This window comes from Mastigoproctus giganteus, chromosome 4 (assembly GCF_048544385.1).
Source record: "Mastigoproctus giganteus isolate SK-2022 chromosome 4, ASM4854438v1, whole genome shotgun sequence".
Classification (NCBI taxonomy): Eukaryota; Metazoa; Arthropoda; class Arachnida; order Uropygi; family Thelyphonidae; genus Mastigoproctus; species Mastigoproctus giganteus.
In genome coordinates, this window is record NC_143578.1 from 91,874,863 (window position 1) to 91,902,692 (window position 27,830).

The following is a 27,830-nucleotide window of genomic DNA, read 5'->3' on the forward strand; positions in this document are numbered from 1 at the left end:
AGGCTAGTTAACAATCAGAATCAGGCTGTGCCACTTCAAAAGAATTTGGACCGACTGCAAGTATGGCCTGAAAAATGGCAGCTAAAGTTAAATGCTACCAAATGCCAGTATTGCACTTAGGGAACAAAAAAACCAGGGGTAGTTTATAGATTAGTCAGAGGCAAATTAAGGAAAGTTCAGGACAAGATTTGGGGATTGCAATAAATAGAGGAAGACAGTGAAGTGTAAGTGGGTGGCAGGACAGGCACATTCCCCACTTTATAGAGAGGGAATGAAGTCATTGTGTAAGTGTATAAGTGGGGCAACTACACTTGGAATACTGTATCCAGTTCTGGAGGCTGCATCAAAAAAAAAGATATAAAATGTCTGGAGACAGTGCATAGAAAGGTGAAGAGACTGGTGGAGAGCAATAAGTATCATCTCTATGAGTAAAGTGTAAAAAGATGTGGTCCGTAGAGCTTAGCAATTAGACACCAGAGGAAGTTTATATCAGGTACCTAAGATTCTGGGTGGGATTAGTAAAATGAATAGGCAGGGATACTGTCACAGTGATGAGCAAGACAAGAACAAGACACAAAAATAAAATCTTATGATACGATCATTCCACAACACACTACCTTCAGGTAGTGTGTTGTGGAATGATCGAATAGGTTGCCTGCAAGAGCATCCAAAGTGGAGAATTTAGCAAAATTCAAGGAACAATGGTTAGGCACTTTTTTGGCAACAGGGAAGAAAATTAATTTTTTTTTTTTTTTTTTTAAGATGCTGACTAAGTTTCCTTTCTTGCATTATTGTAGTATTTTAATATCAAGTCTTGAAGAAAAATATTAAATATATTGAGCTAAAAGGCCTATTATGATTGTCCAAGTTCCTACAGAGGCCTCTACACTTCCGTTGTAAAATACAGTAAACCCCCGCTATTCGCGGTCGCTGATGTAACATAAAATGAAACCTAAAAAAATGTGAATTTTAAAGCGCTGTGAACATTTTCCGCCATAAAAAAACATGGGCGTGGCTAAAATTATCTTTCCCGGTCAAAACAGCGCTCAGTGGGTGGGGGGAGAGGGGTGACAAAATCGCAAGCGTGGATGTTTCTTGCTAATCCTTGTTCGGTATGTGTTATGCGCTTGCCATGGAAGGTTTCGTCATTTGTTTTTAATTTATATGCTTTTAAAATTGAATAAATTTATCAATTTATAAATTGATATGCTTACAAAATTGATAAAATTGAAATACAGACTTTTTCGAGTGTGTTAACGGAAGAAAGTGACTTTATTTGGACAAGTTCTTTCTAACCCGTACAAAAATATGGCTACTAATAACAAGGGAAATGTGAATGTGAAATTATGACATTGGCGAATAAAATTGAGTTATTAGACAAAATTTCTAATGGTGAAAGTGTCTTCTCAGTGGCAAAACATTATAAAATCAATGAGTCAACGGTACGATCAATCAAGATATCGGGAAGAAAAAAATCCGCAATAGTGTCCGTGAAATCGCGCTAATTGCTTCAAAAATTTGCTCTGTAATTCGTGATGTTAAATTAGAAAAAATGGAAAAGCTTTAAATCTGTGGATAGAAGACCGAACTCAAAATAAAATTCCGTTAAGTTCACTAATTATTCGTGAAAAGGCAAAACATCTTTATCAACACTAGCGAAACTGGTGATACACTGGATAAGTTTTTTAGATAGCAAAGGCGCTAGTTTGAAAGATTTGTTTGAAATTTCTAATAAATATTACATTTAATATTAAACTGTTTCTTATTTTCATTTCGATGCCATATACAGTGGATTCCGGTTATTTGGGCCACCGGTTAATCGGGGCAGCCGTTTATTTGGGGCAAATCTTAAAACACAAAAACCAATCGAGAAAATAGCCAGGGTTTACTTCGCTTAATTGGGACAAAATGCCGTTTAATCGGGGCAGGAGACTTCAGCACTGGAGATTACCCTACGATTGTCTCCGACCGTACCACGTAGTTCGGTCGGATTTTTGGAGGTCACAACCATAAAACAATTAGCAGTCACCTGCTTATTGGGCTTTTCTGTTAGTGCAATCTATCATAAACGGATAGTAAACTCGATCTTATTGAATTTGCGATAATACCGGCAGCTGGAATTCTGTGGGTTATTATGGTAAAATGTGTTTACACTTTCATGGAATCTTCAATCATATAAAAAAAATAATTTTTCAGAATCTTCTCTTCATTCCTATTTTTAAAGCTTCCTAATTTGTTACTCCTAATTTGTTCTCACTTGTGCGTGTTGTGTTACTTGCAATTTGTGTGTGCCCTCTTCTTTGTTATTGATTGCTTATCTTTTTACTGTTTTAAATTTCAGCCCCCACCAACAAATGTCAGTGAACAGAAATGTCAACTAGTTTAGTTAGTATGTACATATTACAGTACGTATTAATTATTCCGATTATCACGTATATTCTTCCGATTTTCATTATCATTTAATTTTTTAATTGGTAAGGTAATAAAGGGTAAATTTGTGCTTAATCTATCTTTACTTTTATAGCCTGTGGATAATATTCCTCCTGTTTTCGCTAATTAGAATCGCTGTTTAATAGAATTGAAATTCAATTCACAAACGTGATCACAATGACCAGCGCTTACTGCACATCTTATAGTGAACGGTACTTTACTATTTTGAGTTCGTCGTAACGTGATTTGATTGTACAGTGAACTAATTGTAAAGGGGGGGGGGGGTAAATTGTATTTTTAACTATTTATGTGAAACTTCGGATAATTGGGGCAGCCGCTTAATCGGGCCAAAATGCACTAGTCCCGATGTGTCCCAAATAACCGGAATCGACTGTACTTGCATTTCACTATGTACTGTATGTACATAGTCATATTATGAAGGTACCTATAATGCATACGTAGACAAAATTTTACACTAGTTTTTCTTATATATTTCATACTTTGGAACGGAACCCCTTTATTACTATGGGAGCCATAACTCAGTATTTGTGGCATTTCTCAGGAACGTAACCCCCGCGAACAGCGGGGGTTTACTGTAGTGTCCATTTCTTTCTTTCTTTTTTTTTTATTGTTGTCATTTGTTTATCTGCTTTTTTTTTTTCTTTTTTCCAGAAAAAAATGTTCCCCCCACCACTCTTTCTGCAAAGACATAAAATGGAGTTTGTCTAATTGGTCCTTTTCTTCACATCTATGTTATCTGATTTATACTTGTCTATTTTTACTTCTCTGTCTTTCACTGCACTTCGTTTGCCAAGACTTGAGATCAGCGGAATTGATTACAGCAGGTCCCAAGTTGAGAGAGAGAGAGAGAGAGAGAGAGAGAGAGAGAGAGAGAGAGAGTGAGTGAGTGATCCTGAGAGCCATATGTAACTTATACTCTTCTCCCTCAGTATGCTTGCCTGAGAATGCAGATACTTTTGACATTCGAAGCAATGGACTGGATTTAGAATATAAGGTCTGATTTTGTAGGTATCTAGCCTTTACAGTTGTTGGAACTTTCAATGTGAAATTTTGCATACAGTTCCTCATTGGGGTGATCATGGCATCTCCCCTGACTGCAATTCTTTTCACTTGAAAAACTCCTTGGTTTTGCATTTTTCCATTTTCGTTGAATATTTTCTTTGGGGATGTCGAGGAGGTCTCATTCCCTGATTACTCCTTTTAAGGTGTTTAGGGTAAAATTGGTTGTGACAACTATTGGTGTTCATCCAAAGGTTTTTGTTCTTTGTAGTTTTTTCCTGAATGTTTTGGTCATCAACTTTTACTAGTAAGTTACTTGACTTTAAACACCTTACTGTTGTGAGAGGTTGGAGTTTGATAAAACAGTTTCTGTATTTAAGAACAGAGACACTTTTCCCACTGCTTATTAGTTCATAGAGTGAATAATTAAGAACAAAAGTGCAATCAGAGGAATCAGTCTTTTTTCTCTATCCTGTTTGGGGTTTCCCCTTTGTGCTTACATCTGGGCTGTGTCTTTCAGTTTAGACTAACTGTAATTTCCATGTTTGCACCTTTTTACCATGACTGTGAGCTCTTCTCTTCCCAAGTTTTCAGCCCCACCAAGTAGAGGTGGAGCTGAAAGTTTGGGAAGCAGGAGAGCAGGTACAAAGTGACAAACAGCTAGTAATATTAGTATTACTTGAATTAATAGAAATGAAAGGTTTGCCTTTCTAGATATTTGCTTCTTTCTCTAAAGTGCTGTTTTAATATAAATTAAAATGAGAAGAAATCTTTAGCAAAAGTAAAAAATCTTTTTATGGCAGAAACACTATACAAATTGTTTTAGAAAAACTGATAGTGTAACATAATTTATTTTGAAATCTTTAGAAATTGTACAGTTCACTTCAATTTCAATGTATGTTATCTACTTTATGCAGAACCTAAAACATCTACAGAAATCCAAATTTCATGCAAACATGTATCTAGAAGATTCCTCATTTATCTTTGAACCTTTTAAGTTTTCTGAACAGTGCAGACAATCTGCAAGAGTAGCTCATGGTGTCTTGTCAATGATATACAGGAATTTTTCTAGCAGGGATAAGGAGGTGATCATCCCCTAGTATAAGGTAATGGTCAGGCCACACCTTCAGTACTGTATACAGGTCTGGAAGCCTCATTTTAGGAAGGATGTAGAGCTGCTGGAGCGAGTGCAGAGAAGGGCAACAAGATTAGTGAATGGAACAAAGGGTTGGTCTTACATAGAAAAGTTTTGCAAATTACAGTGTCTGGAGACTAGGCACCTACAAGGTGATCTGATTGAGGTGTATAAAGCCTTGAATGGTTTGAGCATGCTCAATGCTGATGGGATTCTTCTTCTTGCTCAGAATAATCACCTGAGAGGGCATAAATTCAAATTGAGGAAAGACAGTTGTAGGATAGATGTACAGAAGTTTGCCTTTAGCCAGCGGGTGGTTGATTGCTGGAACAAACTTCCATCTATTGTTGTAGAAGTTGATAGCTTAAACAGATTCAAGGTAGAACTAGACAAACATTTGGAGCGAGTTGATGGGGGAAATGAGAAGAGTTTTTTTTTTTTTTGGCTGATGCTATATAAGCTTGCTTTTTTGTATCATGTGCCCTTGCTAATGTTAACCTGTGAAGGATATAATAATAGCAGTTCTGTACATAACTAATTCATTATGATTTTTTAAGTTATTTCCTGAATAGCTGGAACTCACTGGGTAGTGGGATCACATATAGCATCAGATAGATCATCACATTCTTCTATAGGTTCTTCAATAGCATCTTCATAAAGGTTGAAGCTACTCAGGGTATGTATAACACTAGAAGTGAACAAACATACAATAATAACCATAAGAATCTTTTCAAAAAAATTCCCGTAATTATTTTTATTTCATAAATTATGTTATGCATCATAACTTATTAATAAAATTAAAACATAACAAGTTGATTAATATATGCAATGCATTACATTTCATGTGTATTTAATTCATTTTCCTTAAATGAATTGTTCTTTGATTAACAGAAACAAAGTAAATATAGTTATCTCCTTATCAATTAATTATTATTATTTTATTAATGAATTTATTAATTTTATAATATTCAATATAATGTGTAATGTTTATTATTCTCCTCATATATACTTTTTAAGTCTCTTTTCTATCTATGTATATGCATCTACTCACAAGTGATATCGTGTTCACAAGTCTTATAAAATGCACAGACAGTATTAAACTACATTTAAACTGAAAATTTAAATTTTGTTTTCCCATATAATTTATATTCAAAGGAGAATAACTACCAGATTTCTGTTTGTCCACTTTAAATAAAATTTGGAATGGCTCAACAATTATTTTTAAAAGGCCCAAATATAAAATTTCATGAAAGTCTGTCCACTGTAAGTCTAATTGTTATCTGTGGGCAGACATGGAGACAATAAGCACACACATGCAAATATCTAAGCAAAACAACCTGTTTGTTTGCTTGTTTGTAGGCTTTACAGTGCAAGGGCAACATTTTTTTTTTATGAAAACCCCAAACACGAGAGGTATTAGAACCTATAGTATTTAGTACCGTGCTTGGGTTGGAGGTTGAGAAGATGAAAGAAGATATTTGTTGACATTAGACTTGAACTTCTGTAGACTGTAATTTTCAGGAAATACGTATGAAGGAAGGTTGTTCCAGAAAACAGTAGTTGAATGAATAAATGAGGAAGATGAAAAATTGGTTCTGTGAATTTGAAGTTGGACAGTAAATGGATATTGGCTGGTGGCGGCACGTGTTCTGAAAGAGAGAGAGAGCGGAATTATAGAAGCCAATTCAGAAGAACAGTGCCCATGGAAATATCTGTAGAAGAGGCATGCAGCAGAAACAGTACGTCTATGAGACAGCGAGAGGAGAGACTCTGTTAGAGATGAATCATTAATTAACCTAACTGCCCTCTTCTGAATGGAATCTAGAAGCCTAAGAGAGGTTTTGGGGATACCACCCCAGATGTGGAAACAATATTCCATGGTAGGGAGGATTTGCAATTTGTACAGAGTGAACAGCTGTTTGGAAGAAAAGTAACGCCAAGAGTGAAAGAGAAAACCGAGTTTTTTAGATGCAGAGGAAGCAATATTTGTAATGTGCTTGTGCCAAGAGAGATTAGAAGTCAGGGTAATCCCCAAAAGAGATATATCATTTTGCCTAGAAATCAGAGTGTTAGCAAAGATAAGCATAGGAGCAGAAGAATCCTTTTTGCGAGATATAAGACAAGACTGAGTTTTAGAAGGATTGAAATCAACTAAGTTGTCTTTGTCCCACTGGAGAATTACCTGGAGATCAGCATTTAAGGAATTGGAAGCGGATATTCGAGAAGTTGAAGCTGACTGAGAAGGGCAAATTTTCTCAAAATGGAAAGTGGAATGAAATGTGCTTTCATCAGCAAAACTATGGATAGGATTTCCAGTCAATGGAAGAAGGTCACTAATATACAAGAGGAAAAGAGCGGGGGAAAGAACTGAACCTTGGAGGACACCAGCATTAGTGGAGAAATTAAAAGACAGAGAGCCATCTACATTCACCCTCAGTGCGTGATCAGAGAGAAAACTGGATAACCATTTACAAAAAACAGTTGGCAAACCATAAGATGGAAGTTTGTTTAGAAGACTTTTATGCCAAACACGATCGAAAGCCTTTGAGATGTCAAGAGCAACTGCTTGTGTTTCACCAAACTTTTCCATTGAATTTATCCATAAATGGGTAACATAAGCCAGGATATCACCAGTGGATCGACACTGACGGAATCCATACTGGCGATCGTTGATCAGAGACGGAAGGTTCCTAGGTAGTTTATTAAGAGTTGGCGGTTAATTGATTTCTCCATTACTTTAGAAAGAGTAGAAGTAATTGCAATAGGATGATAATTGGATGGGAGGGATTTGTCACCCTTTTTAGGAACTGGCTGGATATGAGCAAATTTCTAAGCAGAAGAAAAAATGCCTTTGGAATAAGAAAATGAAAAAAGGTGGCAAAGAACAGGAGTAAGTTCAGGAGCACAGGTTTTGAGAACAAGTGGAGAAATACCATCAGGACCTGGAGCTTTCTTTGCATCAAGATTCGTCAAAATCCTTCTGACATCCTTTTGATGGAAGACCACAGGAGGCATTGAATTGAGTGTGTTGGAATGGTGGGAGGTGTTTTACCAAGATCATTAATACATGAGTTGGAAGAAAAATGGGATACTAGCAGGTCAGCTTTATCCTTGGCTAAAGTGACAACAGAACCATCTTGTTTTTACGGAGGTGGGAGCAGAGATGGGCAAATGTTGTGGCCAATAGCTTTGGCAAGAAAGAGACCAGAATACTCGGCTACCATTAGGGCAAGAAGCAAGTTTTCTACAAAATCTAGTTTGTATTGATTATTAACTGCTTTACAATTGTTGCGAGCTTTGGTGTAGGCAGAAAATGAAACTGAAGAATTGGAAACAAGCCAATTATGATATGCAACATTCTTCTCTTGAACAGCCTTATCACATTTATTGGAAAACCAAGGTTTAGATAAAGGACGAGATTTTAAAGTGGAGTGTGGAATAAAGGATTCCATTCCTACAAGAATAACTTCACTGACACGATCTGAGCAAACGTTGACATCAGAAGATTTGAAACAGTAATCTGACCAAGGAAAAGAAGAAAAGAAATCTCGCAGGTCATCCCATTTTGCATTCTTGTAATGCTAAACAATATGAGGTTGGGAATAGCAATGACATAAAGACTCCATTGGAGAAGAGACAATCACCAAGATGTGATCAGAGGTGCCTAAAGGACCACTCACTTCGACCGTGTACTTAGAAGGGTTGTTTGTGAGAAAAAGATCAAGCGTGTTGGCTGTATGGTGAGGATTGTCCGGTATCCTTGTAGGTAAATGAACAATCTGTGCAAGGTCATTAATAATTGCAAAAGCCTCAGCATCTTGACCAGCTGGGTCAGTGTAACTAGAAAATGGAAGCCAGCTGGAGTTGTGAACATTAAAATCACCAAGGAAAATTATCCCACTGTTAGGAAAGTTGGACTGGAGAAAGTCAAGTTGCAAAGAGAGGAGGTCAAAGAGCTCCAAGTGATTAGTGGAGTTGGGAGAACAGTAGAGACAACAGATGAATTTGACAGAATGAAGGTAGAGGGATTTTAAGCCAGAGAAGACCGAAAAGAGGAGATTCCAAATTACCAAGTCTCTGACAGGGAATATCGGAAATGGACATATGCACAAGTACCACCTTTGAGGCGAAGGGAATCACACAGCGAATAATTTGGACAACTGAGATGAGCAGTAGTTGAATCAATCGATAACTGAGATTTTGGTAGACTGCAAATGGAAATGGATGTCGTTGAGATTAGAATTGAGACCACGTATATTTGTGAAATGAACTTGGAAGTGTTTAGGAGGTTTAGATCTTTTCGCAGATAAACTTGCTCTATTAGTTTGACAATGCATGGTGTATTCAATAGTAAGAAAAAGGGGGGGTCATGCCATATGAAGTAATGAAATTTTTGGATATGGCGTACACATGGTAAGAATATACCCAGATCCTTGACATTACATGGCCTCGATAATGTCATCCCTCTGATCACTGTTTGCTTTACCTCAGATAGTGGCTGACGAGGCTACTGACTAAGCATTTCTTCACGAGCCACTAAGTAGAACTTTATTTATTGATTTGGAATTACTGCTTTTCTCTAACTTTTGATTTAAAATTAGTGTAGTATTTGTTCTTTACTTGGTCCTCGTTAATTGCTTAAAAAACCAGTCGACTTCAGCCGGCACTGCGCTATATCGATAAGAATGTTCAAAGTTTGCCACCCCTGTTATAGCAGATACTGGAGATTTCTACATAGCCTTGTAGCAGAGTAATCAGTATCGGAAGAAGCTTATAAGCTATAATTTATAGCATTACGAGTGTTTTAATAACCTGATTTTATCACACAGTCTGTAACATATAACATTATATTCATAGAGCTTTTAGTATCGGTGATTTGGCATACATATGGTATTGCAAATAGTCACTCAAGAGTTTGAATCACGTAGGTTGGCGATAGATAGTTAAATTTATTATCTATTATAACTGCAGTAAGTCCCCAACATACGAAAGAGATATGTTCCAAGCCTTCTTATGTAAGTCCAGTTTTACATAACTCAGGAATGACTAATAAAATATTGCTACTATATCCCTAATATGCCAAATATACAAAAACCAAATAATATCCTCAGAAGAATGAAGAAAAATAGTTATATATTTTTAATTAGTTCAATTAAAAACTTTATCTGGGGACAGCAGTGAAGTACGACAGTGGCACATAAGAAAAGAAAACATAAAAGGAAGAAAAAATGCAAATTATTGTACTGTAAAAACTTATATGTACAATAAACCCCCGCTATTCGCAGGGGTTATGTTCCTGAGAAATGCCGCGAATACAGAAAACGTGAATACTGAGATATGGCTCCCATAGTAATAAAGGGGTTCCATTCCAAAATATGAAATATATAAGAAAAACTAGTCTAAAATTTTGTCCATGTATGTATTATATGTACCTTCATAATATGACTATGTACATAGACAGTACATAGTGAAATGCAAGCATATGGCATCGAAATGAAAATAAGAAACAATTTAGTATTAAATGTAATATTTATTAGAAATTTCAAACAAATTTTTTAAACTAGCGCCTTTGCTAGCTAAAAAACTTATCCCACCAGTGCTATCACCAGTTTCGCTAAAGTGTTGATAAAGATGTTTTGCCTTTTCACGAATGATGAGTGAACTTAAGGGAATTTTATTTTGAGTTCGGTCTTCTATCCACAGATTTAAAGCCTTTTCCATTTTTTCTAATTTAACATCACGAGTTACAGAGCAAGTTTTTGAAGCAATTAGCACGTTTTCACAGACACTACGGCGGATTTTTTCTTCTGATTTTTTGATTGATCGTACCGTTGACTCATTCATTTTATAATGTTTTGCCACTGGGGAGACACTTTCACCATTAGAAATTTTGTCTAATAACAACTCAATTTTATTCGCTAATGTCATCACCTTCTTTGATCTTTTCACATTTCCCTTGTTATTCGTAGCCATACTTTTTGTACGGGTTAGAAAGAACTTGTCCACAATAAAGTCACTTCTTCCATTAAAACACTAGAAAAAGTCTGTTTTACACGGCAAAACAGTAGATTTTTCATTTTTGTAAGCATATCAATTTATAAATTGATAAATTTCTTTAATTTATAAGCATATAAATTAAAAGCAAACGACAAAACCTTCCATGACAAGCGCATAACACATACTGAACAAGGATTAACGAGAAACATCCACGCTCGCGATTTTGTCACCCTTCTCCCCCCACCCACTGAGCACTGTTTTAACCGGGAAAGATAATTTTAGCCACGCCCATGTTTTTTTATGGCAGAAAATGTTCACGGTACTTTAAAATTCACATTTTTTTAGGTTTCATTTTATATTAAATCAGCGACCGCGAATAGCGGGGGTTTACTGTATTTCATAGACTTTGTTGGTGCAGATCCCTTCGCCGCTTCTCATATTCTGTTTTTGTCCTTTATTATTGTGTTCACTGTTGATTAACAAATTTAATTCTTGTTAATGTTTGACCAATTTCATACATCTTTATTACTTTCCTTTTCTTGGTAGATTTACTAGTACTGCTGTCACTTATTCTCTTAGTCAGCACCATGACAATGGTTAAAATGAAATTTTCTGTAAAGAACTTCACAAGGTTAAGGCAGAAACACATGATCACATTTTACTAAAGCACATTTCTGGGGGTCGTCACCATAAACAATAAAAAAAAAATTTGCACTTTCCAGTTTATTGGGCTTTTCTGTTAGGGCAATTCATTATAAATAGGTAGTAAACTTGATCTTACTGCATTTGCAATAATATCAAAAGCCAGAATTCTGTGGGTTTTTACATTATTATGGTGAAATGTGTATCCCCCTTCACTGAAATCTTCAGTCATACAAAAAAAAAAAATAAATAATAATAAATAAATAAATTTTCAGAATCTTCTCTTCATTCTTATTTTTTAAGCTTTGTAAAACTTATCTCACTTGTGCAATTTCTGCATGCCATGTTTGTCTTTTTTTTTTTTACAATCCTAAAAAAAAAAAAGGTGAAAAAAAATTTACTTAAATCTGAAGTTATGTAACTCAGGGACTTACTGTACTTAGAATTTACAACATAGCATAATACATATAAATTAAACTTGATAGCACTTAGAATTTACAACATAGCATAATACATATAAATTAAACTTGATAGCAGATACGAAATACATATACCGTAAGCTCCATATTGAAACACACACACACACACACACACACACACACACACACACACACACACACACACACACACACACACACACACACACACACACTTTATAACTGGTGTATATAATGTTATTACTACAATATAATGCTTAGTGTATTATTTTAATTATATTGAATGTGAATCACAAACATGCCTCAGACCACAACAGCAAAGCAAAAGGCTCAAGATAGTGGGAGTGCCGTGGCTCAGGAGAGAACTGAGGGGGATGGTTGTCCTCTGAATCACAGCCTTATGAAATGTACTGCTTGTTTGATGTTTGTAGATCAATCAGAAACAGGCCATTATATTGCTGGGGGGGATGTCTGTGTGTGTACGCATGATGTAAAGAATGTGAGGATGTTGCGTGCTAACTCAGTGTTGCTACAGACCTTTATGAGAGCATGAAGAACAAGGTGGATGCCCTTGGATTTAAATTGGAGATCCATCATGCTCTCAGCTGCCCACATCAATGCCACAGCTTGCACTTGATAATCAGGCAATACAGCAGCAATCCCAAAGGCAGAATGCGCTGGTTCCCACAGGAGCTAGTTTTTGTCGGTGATTCTATTGTCATGGAAACAAGAAATAAATCGCGCAAAAAAGGATAGGTGAAATAGGACCAGAGTATGTCTGCCAAGGCCAAAAGTTGATGATGCAGGGAAATGGAGAGCAGAAGCTTATTAAACAGTTTTGTAATAACTGAGAAGAAAGTGGAGGAGGAATTGTTGAAATTAAACATAAGAACCTGAGGTAAATGGGATCTATCCAGTTATATTAAGGGAAGAAGCAAAAGAAACAAGCACAAACCCTTAGCCATAATTATGAGAGCATCCTTGAATTCAGAGGAAGTCCCCACAGACTGGACATGTGCAAATGTATCCCCAATTCACGTGGATAACAGAGTGGCTTTAATGAGTTGTCTTGATATTACACTACTTTCAGAGTGACAGCCTTATTCGAACTCTGAAAACTGATTTCATATACTGCATGGCAGCTAACACTGAACAACTTCTTTAACTGTTTTGTTTGTGTTTTTTTGCTAGAGACCACCTGCTATCTAATGAGAGATTAATTAGTCCTAAAACAGGCAGTTATAGCAGTCTCACCTCATAAACAAATAGCCAATAAACCTTTTGGTGAAGACATCTGTCTGAAAGAAGTGCAACATTAGGATAACTCCTTGCAGTGGAAAGTTTGTTCTGCTGAAAAAATTAAGACCTTTGCATTATCTAGGCAGTTTAAATCCTGCTGACTGCAAAAACACATTATCAAAAGACAAGATAGTCCTGCAAACATCTTATAAAGACAGAAATGCAACTCAATTTTTGCACAGATTCTTAAAGACAAATACAATCATTGATACATGTGCTGGATTTTTTTTTTATTAATATTTCTAGATTATAAAATGTCGATTTTTTTTGTTAAATGTGCTGGTTGATGCACTGTGGAACTCCCAAATAACAGCAACAAATGGATACATAAAAAAGGTCTAAGTTAATTTCTATACCAAATATTCAAAACAAGGAATATACCTACAACAAAAAATGGAATTTATCAAATAGAATGCATACTCCTCTCTGTTCTTTATCTCTTTTGCAGTAATAACTTTCAGTAAATTGGTATGATAACTGTAAGAGCAGTTCAAATGTCAAACATTTCTTAAATGTATAAGAACAATAAAATTTTCTGAGACAAATGTATGTAGGAATTCAAAAGTTATGTTAAATGGAAGCAGGCTTCCACATTATATCATAATTGCCTAACTATGAATGGCAAATTAAATCATGCAAGTTTTACTTTCTTACATATACTTACTGCCTTCCCTCATGCACTTCAATGGAAAATTTCCTATCACGATAGTATATATTATCCAGCTGCTTCCACAAAAAGACCTTTCAAATGATTAAAAAAAAAAAATTATTCTTTTATCATGCAAAGAAACCTTTTTAATGCAAAAAAAATTAAATACAGGGAGTGCCCACATTTGCATTCTTACTGGTTCCTAAATTTTGGAGTAAGGAAAATAAGCATATCAAGGAGAGTAAAAGATTTTATACACAATACTGTAGGAATATGCATCCACAGGATGAAATGGGGTAAAGCCAGATTGTCTAGTGTTTTGACCCCCCCCCCACACCAATGCTTCTGGCAGTGTGTGGATTTCATTTAGAGCCATAAAAATTCTTATAATGCTCCAATGCTGTAAAGTGCACAGAGTAACTTACAATACTTATAGTCTGCAATACATTTATGGAGGTTTTTTTTTTTTTTTTTTAGAAGATCATGACATTCTCTCATTATGTGAGATGACCAAAGATGACTCATTAATAACCAATTATTAGAAAACTGGAAAGGCTTTCTCAATCCAGTGGTTCTTAGCATTAGGCTAATATAACATTCTATGACCAGACACTTGTACAATCTTTTAGTAAAGTCATTTATTTGAGGGTGGTGCAATGCCAGGGCAATTTGTTGTAAAGGCAGTTTTCTCTGCTGTGAGTGAAGGGCCATATTGCATTAATTAGGCAATTTCACAGTAGATGATCATTGTGCTTATAAACAACATTTATGCAGGAACTTTCACTCAATTATATGAAGTTGAGATGTCAGTCTTGTTCTTTCATATGTTTTTGCAACCAGCAGCATCTAAATTGCCTAATTAATGCAATATGGCCCTTCACTCACAGCAGAGCAAATTGCCTTTACAACAAATTGCCCAGGTATTGCACCACCCTCAAATAAATGACGTTGCTAAAAGATTAATCTGTCCTTTATAAAACAGGCCTTGTGCATTGGGTTGCATTATATCATCAAAGTTTCTTGCAATGACTGACTAACTGGTTAAAATAAATTTATTAAAAAAAAAAAAAAATTGATATATACATAACATAAAAGGGTTAAAATATATATAATAAAAGCGCTAAAATACATAGTAGCTTTCGAAGCAAAGTGCCTCTTCATCAGCTAGTCTGTGAATGGTGTACTTCAATATATAACCATCATGTAACCATCAATATATACTGAAGTACACCATTCACAGACTAGCTAATGAAGAAGCACTTTGCTTCAAAAGCTACTATGTATTTTAATGCTTTTATTATATATATTTTCTCTTTTATCTTATTGTATTTCTGTTTTATCTTATGCATATATCTTTTTTTTTTTTAAATAAATTTATTTTAACCAGTTAGTCGGTCGTCACAAGAAACTTTGATGATATAATCTGTCCTTTATTTAAAAGAAATCATTCTGAGAAGAACCAGCAAGTCTTTAAACAGACTCTCATAACAGTGCCTTATCTTTTTAAACAAATGACAGATTAACCTTTTAGAAATACCATTGTTTTTTTTGTTTTTTTGCAAACTAGTGCAATACCAGGGAAATGCACTGTGAAGACAAAGTCTGTTCTGCTAAGTAAGTGACAAGATAATTACATTAACTAGGCAGTTTAAATCCTTGTATTAAATCCTCATGTGTAAAAATACATGAAAGCAAAATCCTCCCAACTTCATATAATTTCAGTAAGGGAAAATAGTATTAGTTATTTTATAATTCGAAACTCTTAGGTAATTTTTAAAAAAATAAACTGACTCGATACCTTACAGTTATTTTATTGTATAAAATAAATGGCATATAGAAAAGCGCACAAAAAATTCTGGGTTACTTAGACTTCTGATTGCCACTGTGATGTTTAAGCAAATATTTGTGTGTTATCACAGATTAGTGTAATTCCAAGAGCATTATTGTAGAGTCCCCTGTAATTCTAAACACAGTAAAAATTACTTAGTAAAACTAAATAGAAATAGACTTTTTCACTACATTCATGAGTCAAAAACATACTGTCACTCTGTCCCCATGAGTGTGTGCATCCCACAACACCTAGGAGTAACATCACTACTGACTCGTGCAGCATATATAGTAATGGCAGGAGTAGCTGTGCCTGTCAGTTTGTCAGTACAAAGACCATTGCAGAGTTGAGGGAACTCGCCCCCAGAGCTGCATTACATATAATACTAGTACAAAGCCTGCACAGTGTTGTTTGTCTAGTGGCACTAATGGTTATCCACAACAAAGTGTGTACAATGGGGAAAGAGAAGGACATGATGGAATTTGAATGGGGAATAATCTGTAGCACTAGAAAGGCAGGGGCCAGCATTTCAGCAACAGCAGGCATTGTTGGCTGTTCAAGGGCTGCCATAGAAAGGGTGTGGCAGGAATGGTCTAAAGAGGGACACACAACCACCTAATGTGCTATGGGAGACCACCACAGGTTTAATATTATTATTATTAATAGCCATATGGTGAAAGGAAGCTTGAGGCTTATGCCAAAAAAAAAAAAAAAAAAAAAATTTCTGAATTACCCCAAGAGAGAGAGAAGTAGAAGGGAATCACCAAGAAAAAGAAGAATGATGATATCCAGCTCAGGACCCTGGGTGTGCCAAGCCCATACTCACCAGATATGAGCCCCTGAGGTTGAGGTGAATGGCAATTAGAACGTGCTGTTCAGAACAACAGATCGCTCAAAATCCCTCAATTAACAGCAAACTACAATGAGGGTGTACAAAGAAACATTTCCAAGCACACTATCCTATCCATCGGAAGCTCTTGCTGATAGGCCTACTGAGTAGCAACCTGTTCATATGCCATATTGGCCAACTGTCACTGACACCACCCGCAGTGGACACAAGAACATCCCCTGATATGACTGGAAAAGAGTTGCCTGGTCTGATGAATCATGGTTCCAGCTCCATCATAATGATGGATGGTGCACATCCAATGGCAAGCAGGGAGCAGCTACAACCAGACTACGTGGTTTGACAAAAACAAGCTGGCAGTGGTGGTAGTATTATCGCGTGGAGGAATGGACATCACTACACACGAACTGGACATCACTGAATCCCCTCATCCCCATTGAACACACCTCCATTTCCAGATCATACTTCAGCATTATTTCAGCCCAAATTTTGCTCTACATGGTGTGTATCCAGATGGCACTGGAGACTTTCTTTAAATACTCCATGTCACAAGGCCTGCAATGTGCAGGAATGGTTCGAGGACCATGTCCAACCACTTCCCCTGGCCGCTAAATTCTCCCAACATCAATTCCATTAAACATTTGGGGAATGAAGAATTTGCCAGTCCACACCAGTGTCTCGTTCCATTGACGAACTGCGGGACATCTTATCTAGCTGATGCAGGTGTTCTCAGGTATCCTGCATCATCTTATCTAGCTGATGCAGGATACCTGAGAACACCTGCAGTCTCGTGGAGTTAATACCCTACCAGGTGCAAGTAGTTATCATGGCAAAACATGACCCAACACTATTAGACAGGTGGTCATGACGTTTTGCCTCATGAATGTATATCAAAAATAATAATTTTTTAAATATTCCTAAAGAACAACTGTAATTGTATAATTTCCTTTTCTCTGTTAGAGGTGAAGTCTTGGAAAACTGAATGAAGGAATATAACACTGTATGTAAATGTTCGACAAACGTTGGATGAAGATCTCAAATTTGATGCCAGTGATGATGGTTGATTTCAAAATGAACCGTCCCTTTCAGCTGAAAGGGTTGTTACAGAATTGTACGACCTATACTTTACAGACTTTCAACTGTGACCATAAAAATCCAAAATACATTCTTGATGAATGTGAAGATTATAATTTCATTAGTTGTTTATTACTAACAGATGAAGCCTATTCTGATGTTACATAATGCCAATATATAGAACTAGATTCTGAATTGAGGAAAATCTCCAAGGTGGCTATATTCTGATATGGTCACAATGCAACCCTGAAATATTCCCATCTGTTATATCACTGGGTAGTATATCCTTGAAAGTGTCAGAAAACCAATCTCCAAATGCTACTTGCATATATTACAGAACTCTAATTCTCTGATTTTGGGGTAGAAAGAAATTGCCAGAAAACAGATGGTTTCAATAAGACTGCACATATCAATTCTGATAGTGTAGAAAACAGTCTTCTGAGAAATTCATAAAAGGCTTGCTAGTCTGTGAGTGACCAACCCACAAATTCCAGTCGACATCTGGAAAGTTAAAATCCCCTGATTTACTGGCCCACTATTTCTCTGTATAGCTGCTTGGTATACTCATCACAGTCATTAGGCCTATAGCTAGGGTGTTGTTGTTTGATGTTGACCTAATAATGAATAAACATTTTACTTACCTACCTACGTGTATCTAATTTATTCACCTATCTATTTTAAAAATTAATATGTCAAGATATTATTATTATTATTAAGCCATATGGTGCAAGGAGGCCTGAGGTTTATGCTGCACCAGCCAAAAATATTTCCCGAGTTACCCCGAGAGAAAGAGAGAGAAGTAGAAAGGAATCACCAAGAGAATGATGATATCCAGCTCAGGACACTGGGTGTGCCAAGCCCATACCCACCAGCACCTCCGTAGCCAGGTGGGCAGAGCAGCAGTGCGTAGCACACGCTTCTTGATTAGACCAGGGTCCAAGCCCGTGACCACCAAATACGGAGGATGCGGAAAGGTCAGGAAATGACCACCGCATATCCCCAGAGCAATATGGCCTTGGTTGCTAATGCTCCTAAAAACCAAATAACAACAACAACAACCCATACCCACCAGATGTGAGCCCCTGGGGTGAATATACCTATATATGTATAATAACCAAGAAGGGGCATGCACATACATTAATATTACAAGGTATTCTGTAATCTGATGTAACAATGAAAAAATCCAGATTTTTTTGGTTGTGTCCCGATTTTTTAAGGTCGATATCCCAAAATTGGCTGATCAAGAGTTGGTCACCCTACCTATAGCACACCCCCACTCTCAATTTTAATATGGATGCACGGCCTTAGATTTAATATGCTTCTTAACTAAGAACATAACTCTCCCACCTCTCCGGCTTGTCTGTTCTTCCTATATATATTGTACTCCACATATTCAAATTCGGCATTACAGTAAACACTCACTAATCTGGTTACAGTTAATCCGAATGTCAGATGATCCAGATCGAAATATGAAAAATTCTGTTCACAGTTAAGCACTCTGACTGCGCAGAGAGAGACAGAACATACATTACATTGTCTTGTGTGTTGTTCAGTATTGTTGACTCTGAGTTGAACGGATGTTATTGCTTATATCGCTTGATTTGCATACTTCTTTATACATATATATGTACATTAGTTAACATATTTTATATAATTATGGATTCTAAAGAATTGAAAAGCAGAATAAAAAGAAAACACATTACTTTATCTATCATTAACAAGATCAAAGTGATAGAACAACTTGAAAATGGTGCTCCTGGAAAAAAAAAAAATTGCTGAAGAATTTGGAACTGGCCAGCAGACTGTCAGATATTAAAAAACAAAGAATTGATAAAGACATTTGCTTTAAAATTTGATGTGGGGAGTGATAAAAGCCAAAAGAAGTGTTAGTGGAAGAAGCTGTATTTAAGTGGTGTTCACAAGTCGAACAAGTTTCTAAATGGCTGTTTTTGTTGTAGCTCATATTGCTAATGCCTTCACAAGTTGGCAGATACCACCACCAGTGGATGGTATCTGCCGAGGTAGTACAATATCAGGGCAACTCATTCTGAAAGCATTCACAATTTGAGATATAGCAAAAACAGTGCCATTTCACCCACTTTGGTGATTTACTACCAACTAACATGATGATATTCACTAACTTCCTTGATTAGTAAGTTTTCCGTAGTTTGAGGCTTTTAACCTTAAAATCTTTTTAGTGGTATTCACATCAACAATCAAGCGGCATGAGTAGTTTTAAGCTAAAGGCAACAGCAGCAGCAGAAAAGTTTGCAAAGCATTTGAAGTTATACAATTTTACTTGCAGTTCAGGACAGCTGTGGCGATTTAGACAAAGGCACAATATCACTAATAGAAAAATTGTGGTGAAGCCCTAAGCGGTGATGTTGAAGGTGTTAAGCCATTTAAAAAAATATTAAATAAAATAATAATACAATCAAGACAAAACTTGGCAGTTTCTTCAAACCCGAATTATTAAGTTCAAAAACAAGCAACTTGCTCAGTCTTCTATTGATGGATAAATGTATTGTCTTTTTATAGTTTTTAAATAAAGGCTCTACAGTGATATATTTTTTTTATTTACTACTTATATCATTTAATTTTCCATTTATTTGTGTTCTAAATTTTTTTGTCTTTTAAGGCTATCTTTTGCTTTGCTAATCTGGATTATTGCTTGATCCGGATGACATCTCCCTCAATTAATCTGGATTAGCAAGGATTTACTGTACTTCAGCAAATGTTAAGGAGTGGGATAAGATATAAAATCCTGTGTCAGACCGGTAATGCAAGCTACACTGGCACACTCAAAAAGATTACTAAAGGACCATTTTGTAACCATGTTGATGCTACACAATGCAGAACCAAGCTTGGCAGTTGTAGAGCACATAGCAGGTAGGTCACCATGTAGATCCCTGCACTGTAGTTATTGCTGACTATGAAAGCGATCAGCAATGTAGCTGTTCATTGTAAGCAATTCACATACACAATATGAGATCTGCCATTAACAGATGGCAGAGTCAGGCTTGCTATGATATAACTCAAATCAGCATTAAACAGATTACAAAGCAAGTGAAGTGAATCTGAATTTTCTCTCACTCTGGTGGAAAATATAACTCTCTCTTGTGTGAACTTGTTTATAGAGAAAAAATTACAAGGCAAATCATTATTTTGTAATTACATTACAAAATAATGATTTGCCTAAGCATTATAATTAAAATTTGAATTTTAATAATCAACTAAGGTTGTTTCCTTTCTGTACCCTATTTTTTCTTCTCTTTGCTTCAGTACAATCAACATCCCACCAAGTTTTCAAATGGCAAAGGAACTGGGCAGAAGTTTTCAAAACTGTTTTTTACTACTTTAAGGGTATTGTCTGTTATGTGTTAATTCTGGCTCTAGTTTATCTACATACCTATAGACCAAAAATTTGCTTTCACTAAATATCTTTTAGTATACCTTTTCTGGTTTCTATCTGGGAAACTAGAAAAGATATGTATGTAAATATTCAAGTTTTTATAAAAAAAAAGCATTTGTTTTCAATTTTTAGGAAACAACCTTAGTTGATTATTAAAATTCAAATTTTAATTATAATGCTTAGGCAAATCATTATTTTGTAATGTAATTATATTTTATGGGTTAGCAAATGAAATGTTGAGTCTACTTTATATGGAATATTAATTGTAATTGATTATATGCTATAATTATAATTCACTAGGCTAATATTAAAAAAAAATTGAGAAATGGATTATTCATCCACAGATTGGAAATCTCTAGTATAAACTATTTTACATGCATTTCTCTTTTCCTCATTATTATTTTTTGAATATCATGATTTCAAAAATACTTTCTTTGATATTTCATTTTTAAGAACGAATAGGGACTATCTGCAGGAAACATATGGGCCTCAATTTCTCTACTCTTGTCTAAGAAAAAGTGGTTGAAGATTGAGATAATTTAACAGACAACAGATCCTTTGCAGGTAATTTCTTCTGAATGGCAAATATAATATTTAATTATATCAAATACAAGAACTATACTCACTTTCTTAGGAACCTTTTTGTCAATATTATGATACAGACTAATCCCCCTAAAACTCAAACCTAAAAGTAACTGAGTTCCTCCTTTATCCTGAAAAGAAAATACCATAAGATCTTTTAGAATTTTTTGAAAGAATTTTTAATTTCATTATTTTATCTTTCAAAAAGACTAATAAGGCTTTCGATTAATGATAGGCAACCTGAAGAATGCTATAGCACTCCTATTAATTAAACAGGTTCAAATTTTCATTAAATATTAAAAATTTGGAATAAATTTAGTTTTGTCATAATCAGTATCTGAAGATAAACGCTGCACACAAACAATTAAAAATAGAATAAAAGAACAAACAAATAAAATAATCCTGGACTCATCATGCTTCTTTGAAGTTAAAGTATATAACAAAAGCTTCATTTTCTTTATTCAGCTTCTCAAAAGATAATCAACACTATGAATCTTGTAATATATGCTATGTTCTATCATAAACGAAACCTTACATAACTATAAGGCAGAAGCACATTAAAAGTTCACTTCTAAAGCAGACAGAGCAAGTACTTTTTTTACTCAATGGCTGGAAAGGGAGTGACAAAGCAATAACAATCATATGCAATACAGAGACTAGAGACATTCTAAATGAGGAAGGGAGGAATGAGATGAGTTTTGATCATGAAAATACAAAAGAACCAGGTGTCAGAAATGATTAGTTAAGTACATTATTTTCAAATTTTATAGATATAGTCTTAGATATCTTATTTCATACTGGAAACAGTCTGCCTACAATAGTAGTTTGTAAAAACACAGAATTGCAAAAAGATAAAAGTGAACTGGCTGGTAATTCAACTGCTGAACATTTGCTGTTTTTTTTTTTTTTTTTTTTTCAGTTGTTTAAGCATTCAGCCATATAATAGTAGAGCAACTCTCAATTTGCAATATAATTTTGGATTCACTTATTTAGTGCTGGGTGGGGGGGGAAAGAACAGATTCTCCAACTGTGAAGTATTTCTTATCATTTTCACAGTCATTTTAATGTATGTGCAATCATATCATGATTAACTCTATTTTGTCTGTATATAATGAAAAAAAATCAGCAAAGAAATAGTTTAAAGCTGACAGAATTATGTTCATTATTTATAAAAAATTAAATCCTTAAATTGCAATTAATATTAATTAACCATAATTTAATTTACTTAAATTAATATCAATTAATAATATAATTTTGATTTTACCATTATCAATATTAATTAAAATTATAATTCATTTATTTTATAAATTAAAGGAAGCTATGAATGATACAGAAGGAAATTGATATGAAATGATCATTTCAGCAGTGTTTTGCCCAATACTGTTAACCTTATTACCAACAAAAGAGATAGGATTTTACAAGCAGAAGAATAGAATGACAGTGTTTTTAAACAGAAAAACCAGTATCATTAAAATTATGCCAATACATCATTAACAGAAAATTTCCCAGAATACTAACAGAGGAGTTTACACAGAAAACAGTAAATCTACAGTGCTAATAAACATTAAAGCAGCAGTCACCATAAGGTTAAGATGATTGGTTTTTTTTTTTTTTTTTTTTTTGGTTTTTTTTTTTTTTTAGGAGCATTAGCAACTAAGGCCATATTGCTCCGGGATATACGGTGGTCATTCCATGACTTTTCCGCATTCTCCATATTTGGTGGTGACGGGCTCGAACCCCGGTCTAATCAAGAAGCGTGTGCTACACACTGCTGCTCCTTCCCACCTGGCTACGGAGGCGCACTGGTTAAGATGAAATCACAATCAAAAGTCTGCACAAATGAGTGTAACCCTATCTTGAGTTTTGGTAGGATCCTAGAACCAGATGTCAGCATTCAGAGTATAATGACTCTAACATCTAACAATGGTACTCATGAAACATGAATCCAACTTTCTGATGTGAGATTTCACTGAATCATAGGAGATCCTATGGAATATCATGGAATCTTCCAGGAGAAAAAATTCCTAGATTCAGTGAGATCACTGCCACGGCCAAACAGTCTCTATCACAAGAGAATTGGTAGATGGTTAATGTATTGATAACTGCCGTACATAAAGCAGACTCTCGATTAACCGGGACATTTCAAGACTCCAAATTAAAAAAAAAAAAAAAAAAAAAAAAACAACCAGAAATCAAAAAAATTCAAGTAATAACTAAAATAGGTATAAACAGATATTTTGCAAGTTGTAAATAAGCGACAAGCGGCATTATAAGTCATCATTGGGAGATTAGTGTACCTATTATCTTGCAATCCCCGCTGTCTTCACACCCGTTGCTCAAAAAAAAAAAGACCAAATGTTTAGTTTGATTTAGTGCGTTGCGTCGATTGTTGTGTTCCGTTGCAATGCAAAAGGACAAATTTTGTTTCGTTATTTATGTCAGGGGTGTCAGAATTTTTATAGGTGTTTTTTTGTTTTTTTTTTTTTTTTTTTGTTTATAAATCGCGAAAATGATGGGTAAACGTAAAAGAGCTCCGTTTTCAGTTAAACAAAAACTTGAAATTATTCAAAAGTCCGAAAATGGTGCATCAGTTAAATCTCTAATGAACCATTATAATGTTGGTGACTAAACCATACGCAACATCGAAAAAATAAAGGGAAGCTATTAGACTTAAAATCGACATCGCAAAAAATAAAGGGAAGCATCGTACTGAACATGCGAGTAGTGCGTGGCAAGTTTTTTTTTATCTATTGCCATATTTTTTGCATAGGTTGCTGAACATTTTTCGATACAGCAAGTCCCCAACTTACGCAACTACGGTTTTATGTAAATTTTTTTTCACTCAATTTTTTTTTTTTTTAGGATTGTAAAATTTAAAACAAACAAAAATAATAAATAAAATAAGCAATCAATAACGACGATCATAGCATGCACAAGTTGCACAAGTGAGATACGGAGTAACAAGCAAAAAAATAGGAAAGAAGAGAAGATTCTTAAAATTTATTTATTTATTTATTTATTATTTTTTTTTTTATTCTGAAGATTTCAGTGAAGGGGACACATTTCACCACAATAATGTAAGCCAGGTGGGAAGGAGCAGTAGTGCGTATCACATGCTTCTTGATTAGACCGGGGTTCGAACCCGTCACCACCAAATACGGAAGATGCGGAAAGGTCAGGGAATGACCACCGCATATCCCGGAGCAATATGGCCTTAGTTGCTAATGCTCCTAAAAACCAAAACAACAACAATAATAATATAAAAACCCACATAATTCCAGCTATCGGCATTATCGCAAATGCAATAAGATCGAGTTTACGTTTATAATTGGATGAACGAACAGAAAAGCCCAGTAACCCGGAAGGTGCAAATTGTTTAATGGCAGTGACCTCCAGAATTGTGCTTTAGTAAAATGTGAGTTCCCGTGAGTGATAATAGTATGTTTCTCCCTTAACCCTGTGAAGTTCTTTTCAGAAAATTTCAGTTTCACCATTATCATGGTGCCGACTAAGAGAATAAGTAACAGCACTACTAGTAAATCAATCAACAAAAGGAAAGCTATCGATTTGGATCAGAAAATTAAACTAATAAGGATGTATGAAAATGGCCAAACATTAACAAGTATCACGCGGAATTCAGAATTGTCAATAATAATATAGTAACGATATGTTATTAATCATTCCCGAATTACGTAAAACTTGGCGAAGTAAGAAGTCCTGGAATGTATCTCTTACGTATGTTGGGGACTTTTGTATTTTTGGATTAACCGGGAAATCGATTATCCGGGATTTGTTTTTTACCATCTATCCCAGAAAATCAAGAGTCTACTGTATTTGGAAAATGAATCTTTGCATTGATACAGCAGAATAAAAAGATCTCATTAGAAGCAAATGGTTGGGTTGATACTTTGGTAGCAGCTGAATATGGGCTCTTACATTACTGAATGCAGGCCAAAACCTAAATGCTTGAGTTTAATGAAAGATTTTGTAGGCAGATTGGTTTTCTTTGAATAGCTCCAAGCAAGGCTTCCTATAACTGAAAACAGACAAGTCTTAGAACAAAGAAACATGTCAAATGAATGAAAGCATCAAAACTATCTATAAGGTATATTTCTAGGTAGGAAGACAGGGACAAGAATAAAAAATTAACTAAATACTGGTTTAAAAATTTAGGCAATTTTACCAGCCATTTGTGTGGAAAGAAAGGAGCAAGTAGCAGCAGTAATAGAAAAACAGACCTCTAAGAGTTTGTGATCAGAATCAAAGCATGAAATCTTTTCTGGGGTAACAGAAGCCAAGGCATTAAAACATGATAAATATTATTATAACTTAATAGGAAGATGGAAGTTTAAGTGTAACCAAGAATGGGCAACTGCACAACAAAGAAACCACAAATCGAGGGTGGTTAATTCACTGCTAAGTTTAATTGCCAATATACGTAACAATATCAAAAATTAGAGCAATTAAGAGGACCAAAAGATAGTGGAGTGATTATAATCAATTAAATTTACAGTGAAACTATAAATTAAATAAACCCATTTGGGGTGAAGAGAATTTTTACAGTATAAACAGACATACACTTCGTCTTTTCTTACAATTACGACAAGAGGAATGGATGTTAAAATAAAAATTCTGAGAAAGGGAAATGAGATCATTCTCTAGAGTAAGCAAGGTTAAAAACTAAAGCTATAAAAATTTTCAGAAGTTGGCAGGAAGTACGTCGATGAGTAAAGGTTTCTTTTTAATAATTGGGATTAATTCTGCCAGAAAAATTAAGTGGGGCTAGACAGACTAAGTGGAAATAGACATCAATGGGATTCGAACTTTGTTTATTTTTTTTGGTGTTTAAGGGTGCACTGGCAGCTGAGGCTTCAAACTGAGACCATGTGTATTTGAGAGGTTTAGATCCTTTCGCGGTCCACTGGTTTTGTTGTGCTGGATGTGGGGACCAGTTCCTATGATTTAAGGGGGGAGCCTTTGCAAAGACTCCTTTCGAAGACATACCAAATTGTTGTTAAATCAAAAGGTGCTCAAACCTACTGATGGAACTGAGAAGAGCCCAATGAAGAATGATTCTTTAAAAAAAGTCTCCCCAACCTGTACTGAGAAGTGTAATTTCACCAGTTTGAAAAATGCCCATTTTCAACAGAAGGACCGACCAGTTATCTCCTTGGAGAGGGTTGGATTCACGATGATAATTTTCCTGAGAGATATACACCACTTTTTTGTTCACAGATTCTTCTGAACAGCTTTGCCCCTGGTATACATAAACCCCTTCACAAACCTCACACTTAATGTGATACATGAAGTGCTTAATTTCAAGAAGCAGAGAATCTTATTTGGCTAAATGGGCAATACCAATGATGAAAGGGATTGGCTAAATAGGTAATCCTACTTGTCCCAGTGATGAAAGGGATCATGACATGACGCGTGTGTTCTGTTATGGATGTTAGTTTCTAAGGTGAAAGCCACTATGCTTCTAATGAAGAGTAGTGGGGGCCCACTAAGTATGAAGGTACTTCTAATGTAGGCTAGCACATCCTGGAAGTCAGGGCCCCCTGCAAAAAGGAGTGCACAAAGGATCAGAGATTTAAAGATCCCAATTTTTGTGGATCAGGGATGGCTACACTAGAAGAGGACCTTGCCTGAGTCTGTAGGCTCCTGATATACTTTTTGATTCTTTAAAAAAATTCTCTTACCAGCCAAGCAGTCTTTAGCTACAGAAACTGCCAACACAACCAAAACCGTTCCACTAAGACACATCTAAGAAAGGAAGCCACTTGCAACTTCTGTTTCGAGGTCGAATTTGTTGTTTGAATGAATGGTGTTCAAATAGTCAAGAAACTTGAAAGAAATTGTAGGCCATAATGGCTTTATCCTCAAGAGATGCACAAACACCTCAGAAAGAAGAATGGAAAGTGGGTTGCTCAGACCGAGGCAAGTGATTTTGAATGTAGAGTGAATCAAGAAACCTGAAGTATGCTTGCCCTGCTAAAGGATGGACTAGATTGGTGATGTTGGATGGAATGGGAGAACTAGTGGTGTGCTGTCCTAATAATTCAGATAAACATGTGATAGCTTCTTGGAGAAAGATATTAGTGAACATAGAATCCACATTGAACAAGACCAGCAGGCCATTAAGTGCAAGCTCTATAGGCTGGAGCTCATTAAGTCTTGAGTGTTTTGATAGACCAAGGATTGTGTGGAAGAACTGAAGAAAGCTTTTTTGGCTCAGTAGTCCCAGCTGCTGACAATGGGCCTAACAGGATATTCATCCATGAACCTTGATATTCCTGAACATGTAAGCTGGTTCTGGAGTAGGAAAATTGAACTGGAGAAAGGATCCACGAACACAAAAAGCAATGTGTCTAAGGAAAGTTATCACCTCGGATCCAGCCCTACATTCCACAGAAACTAGACATCGTTGGAACTTTGATATAATTACAACACTTTCCACAGGTCAGCATAGGCTGAGAAG

General features: G+C 35.5%; 1 protein-coding gene across 5 annotated transcripts in view; it reads right to left on the reverse strand.

Annotated features, from left to right (window-relative positions):
- Positions 1 to 27,830, reverse strand: part of LOC150086911 (uncharacterized) — a 320,086-nt gene that overhangs the window by 106,993 nt on the left and 185,263 nt on the right. For 4 of the 5 annotated variants that reach the window (XM_090372801.1, XM_090372802.1, XM_090372799.1 and 1 more), the window contains exons 10-12: positions 21,397 to 21,483; positions 13,625 to 13,701; positions 5,169 to 5,273 (exon numbers count right to left, since the gene is read on the reverse strand). In XM_090372801.1, the coding sequence (XP_090228927.1) occupies positions 5,169 to 5,273; positions 13,625 to 13,701; positions 21,397 to 21,483 (269 nt within the window). The remainder of the gene's footprint in view (positions 1 to 5,168; positions 5,274 to 13,624; positions 13,702 to 21,396; positions 21,484 to 27,830) is intronic. The other variant, XM_090372803.1, reaches the window with a different exon arrangement.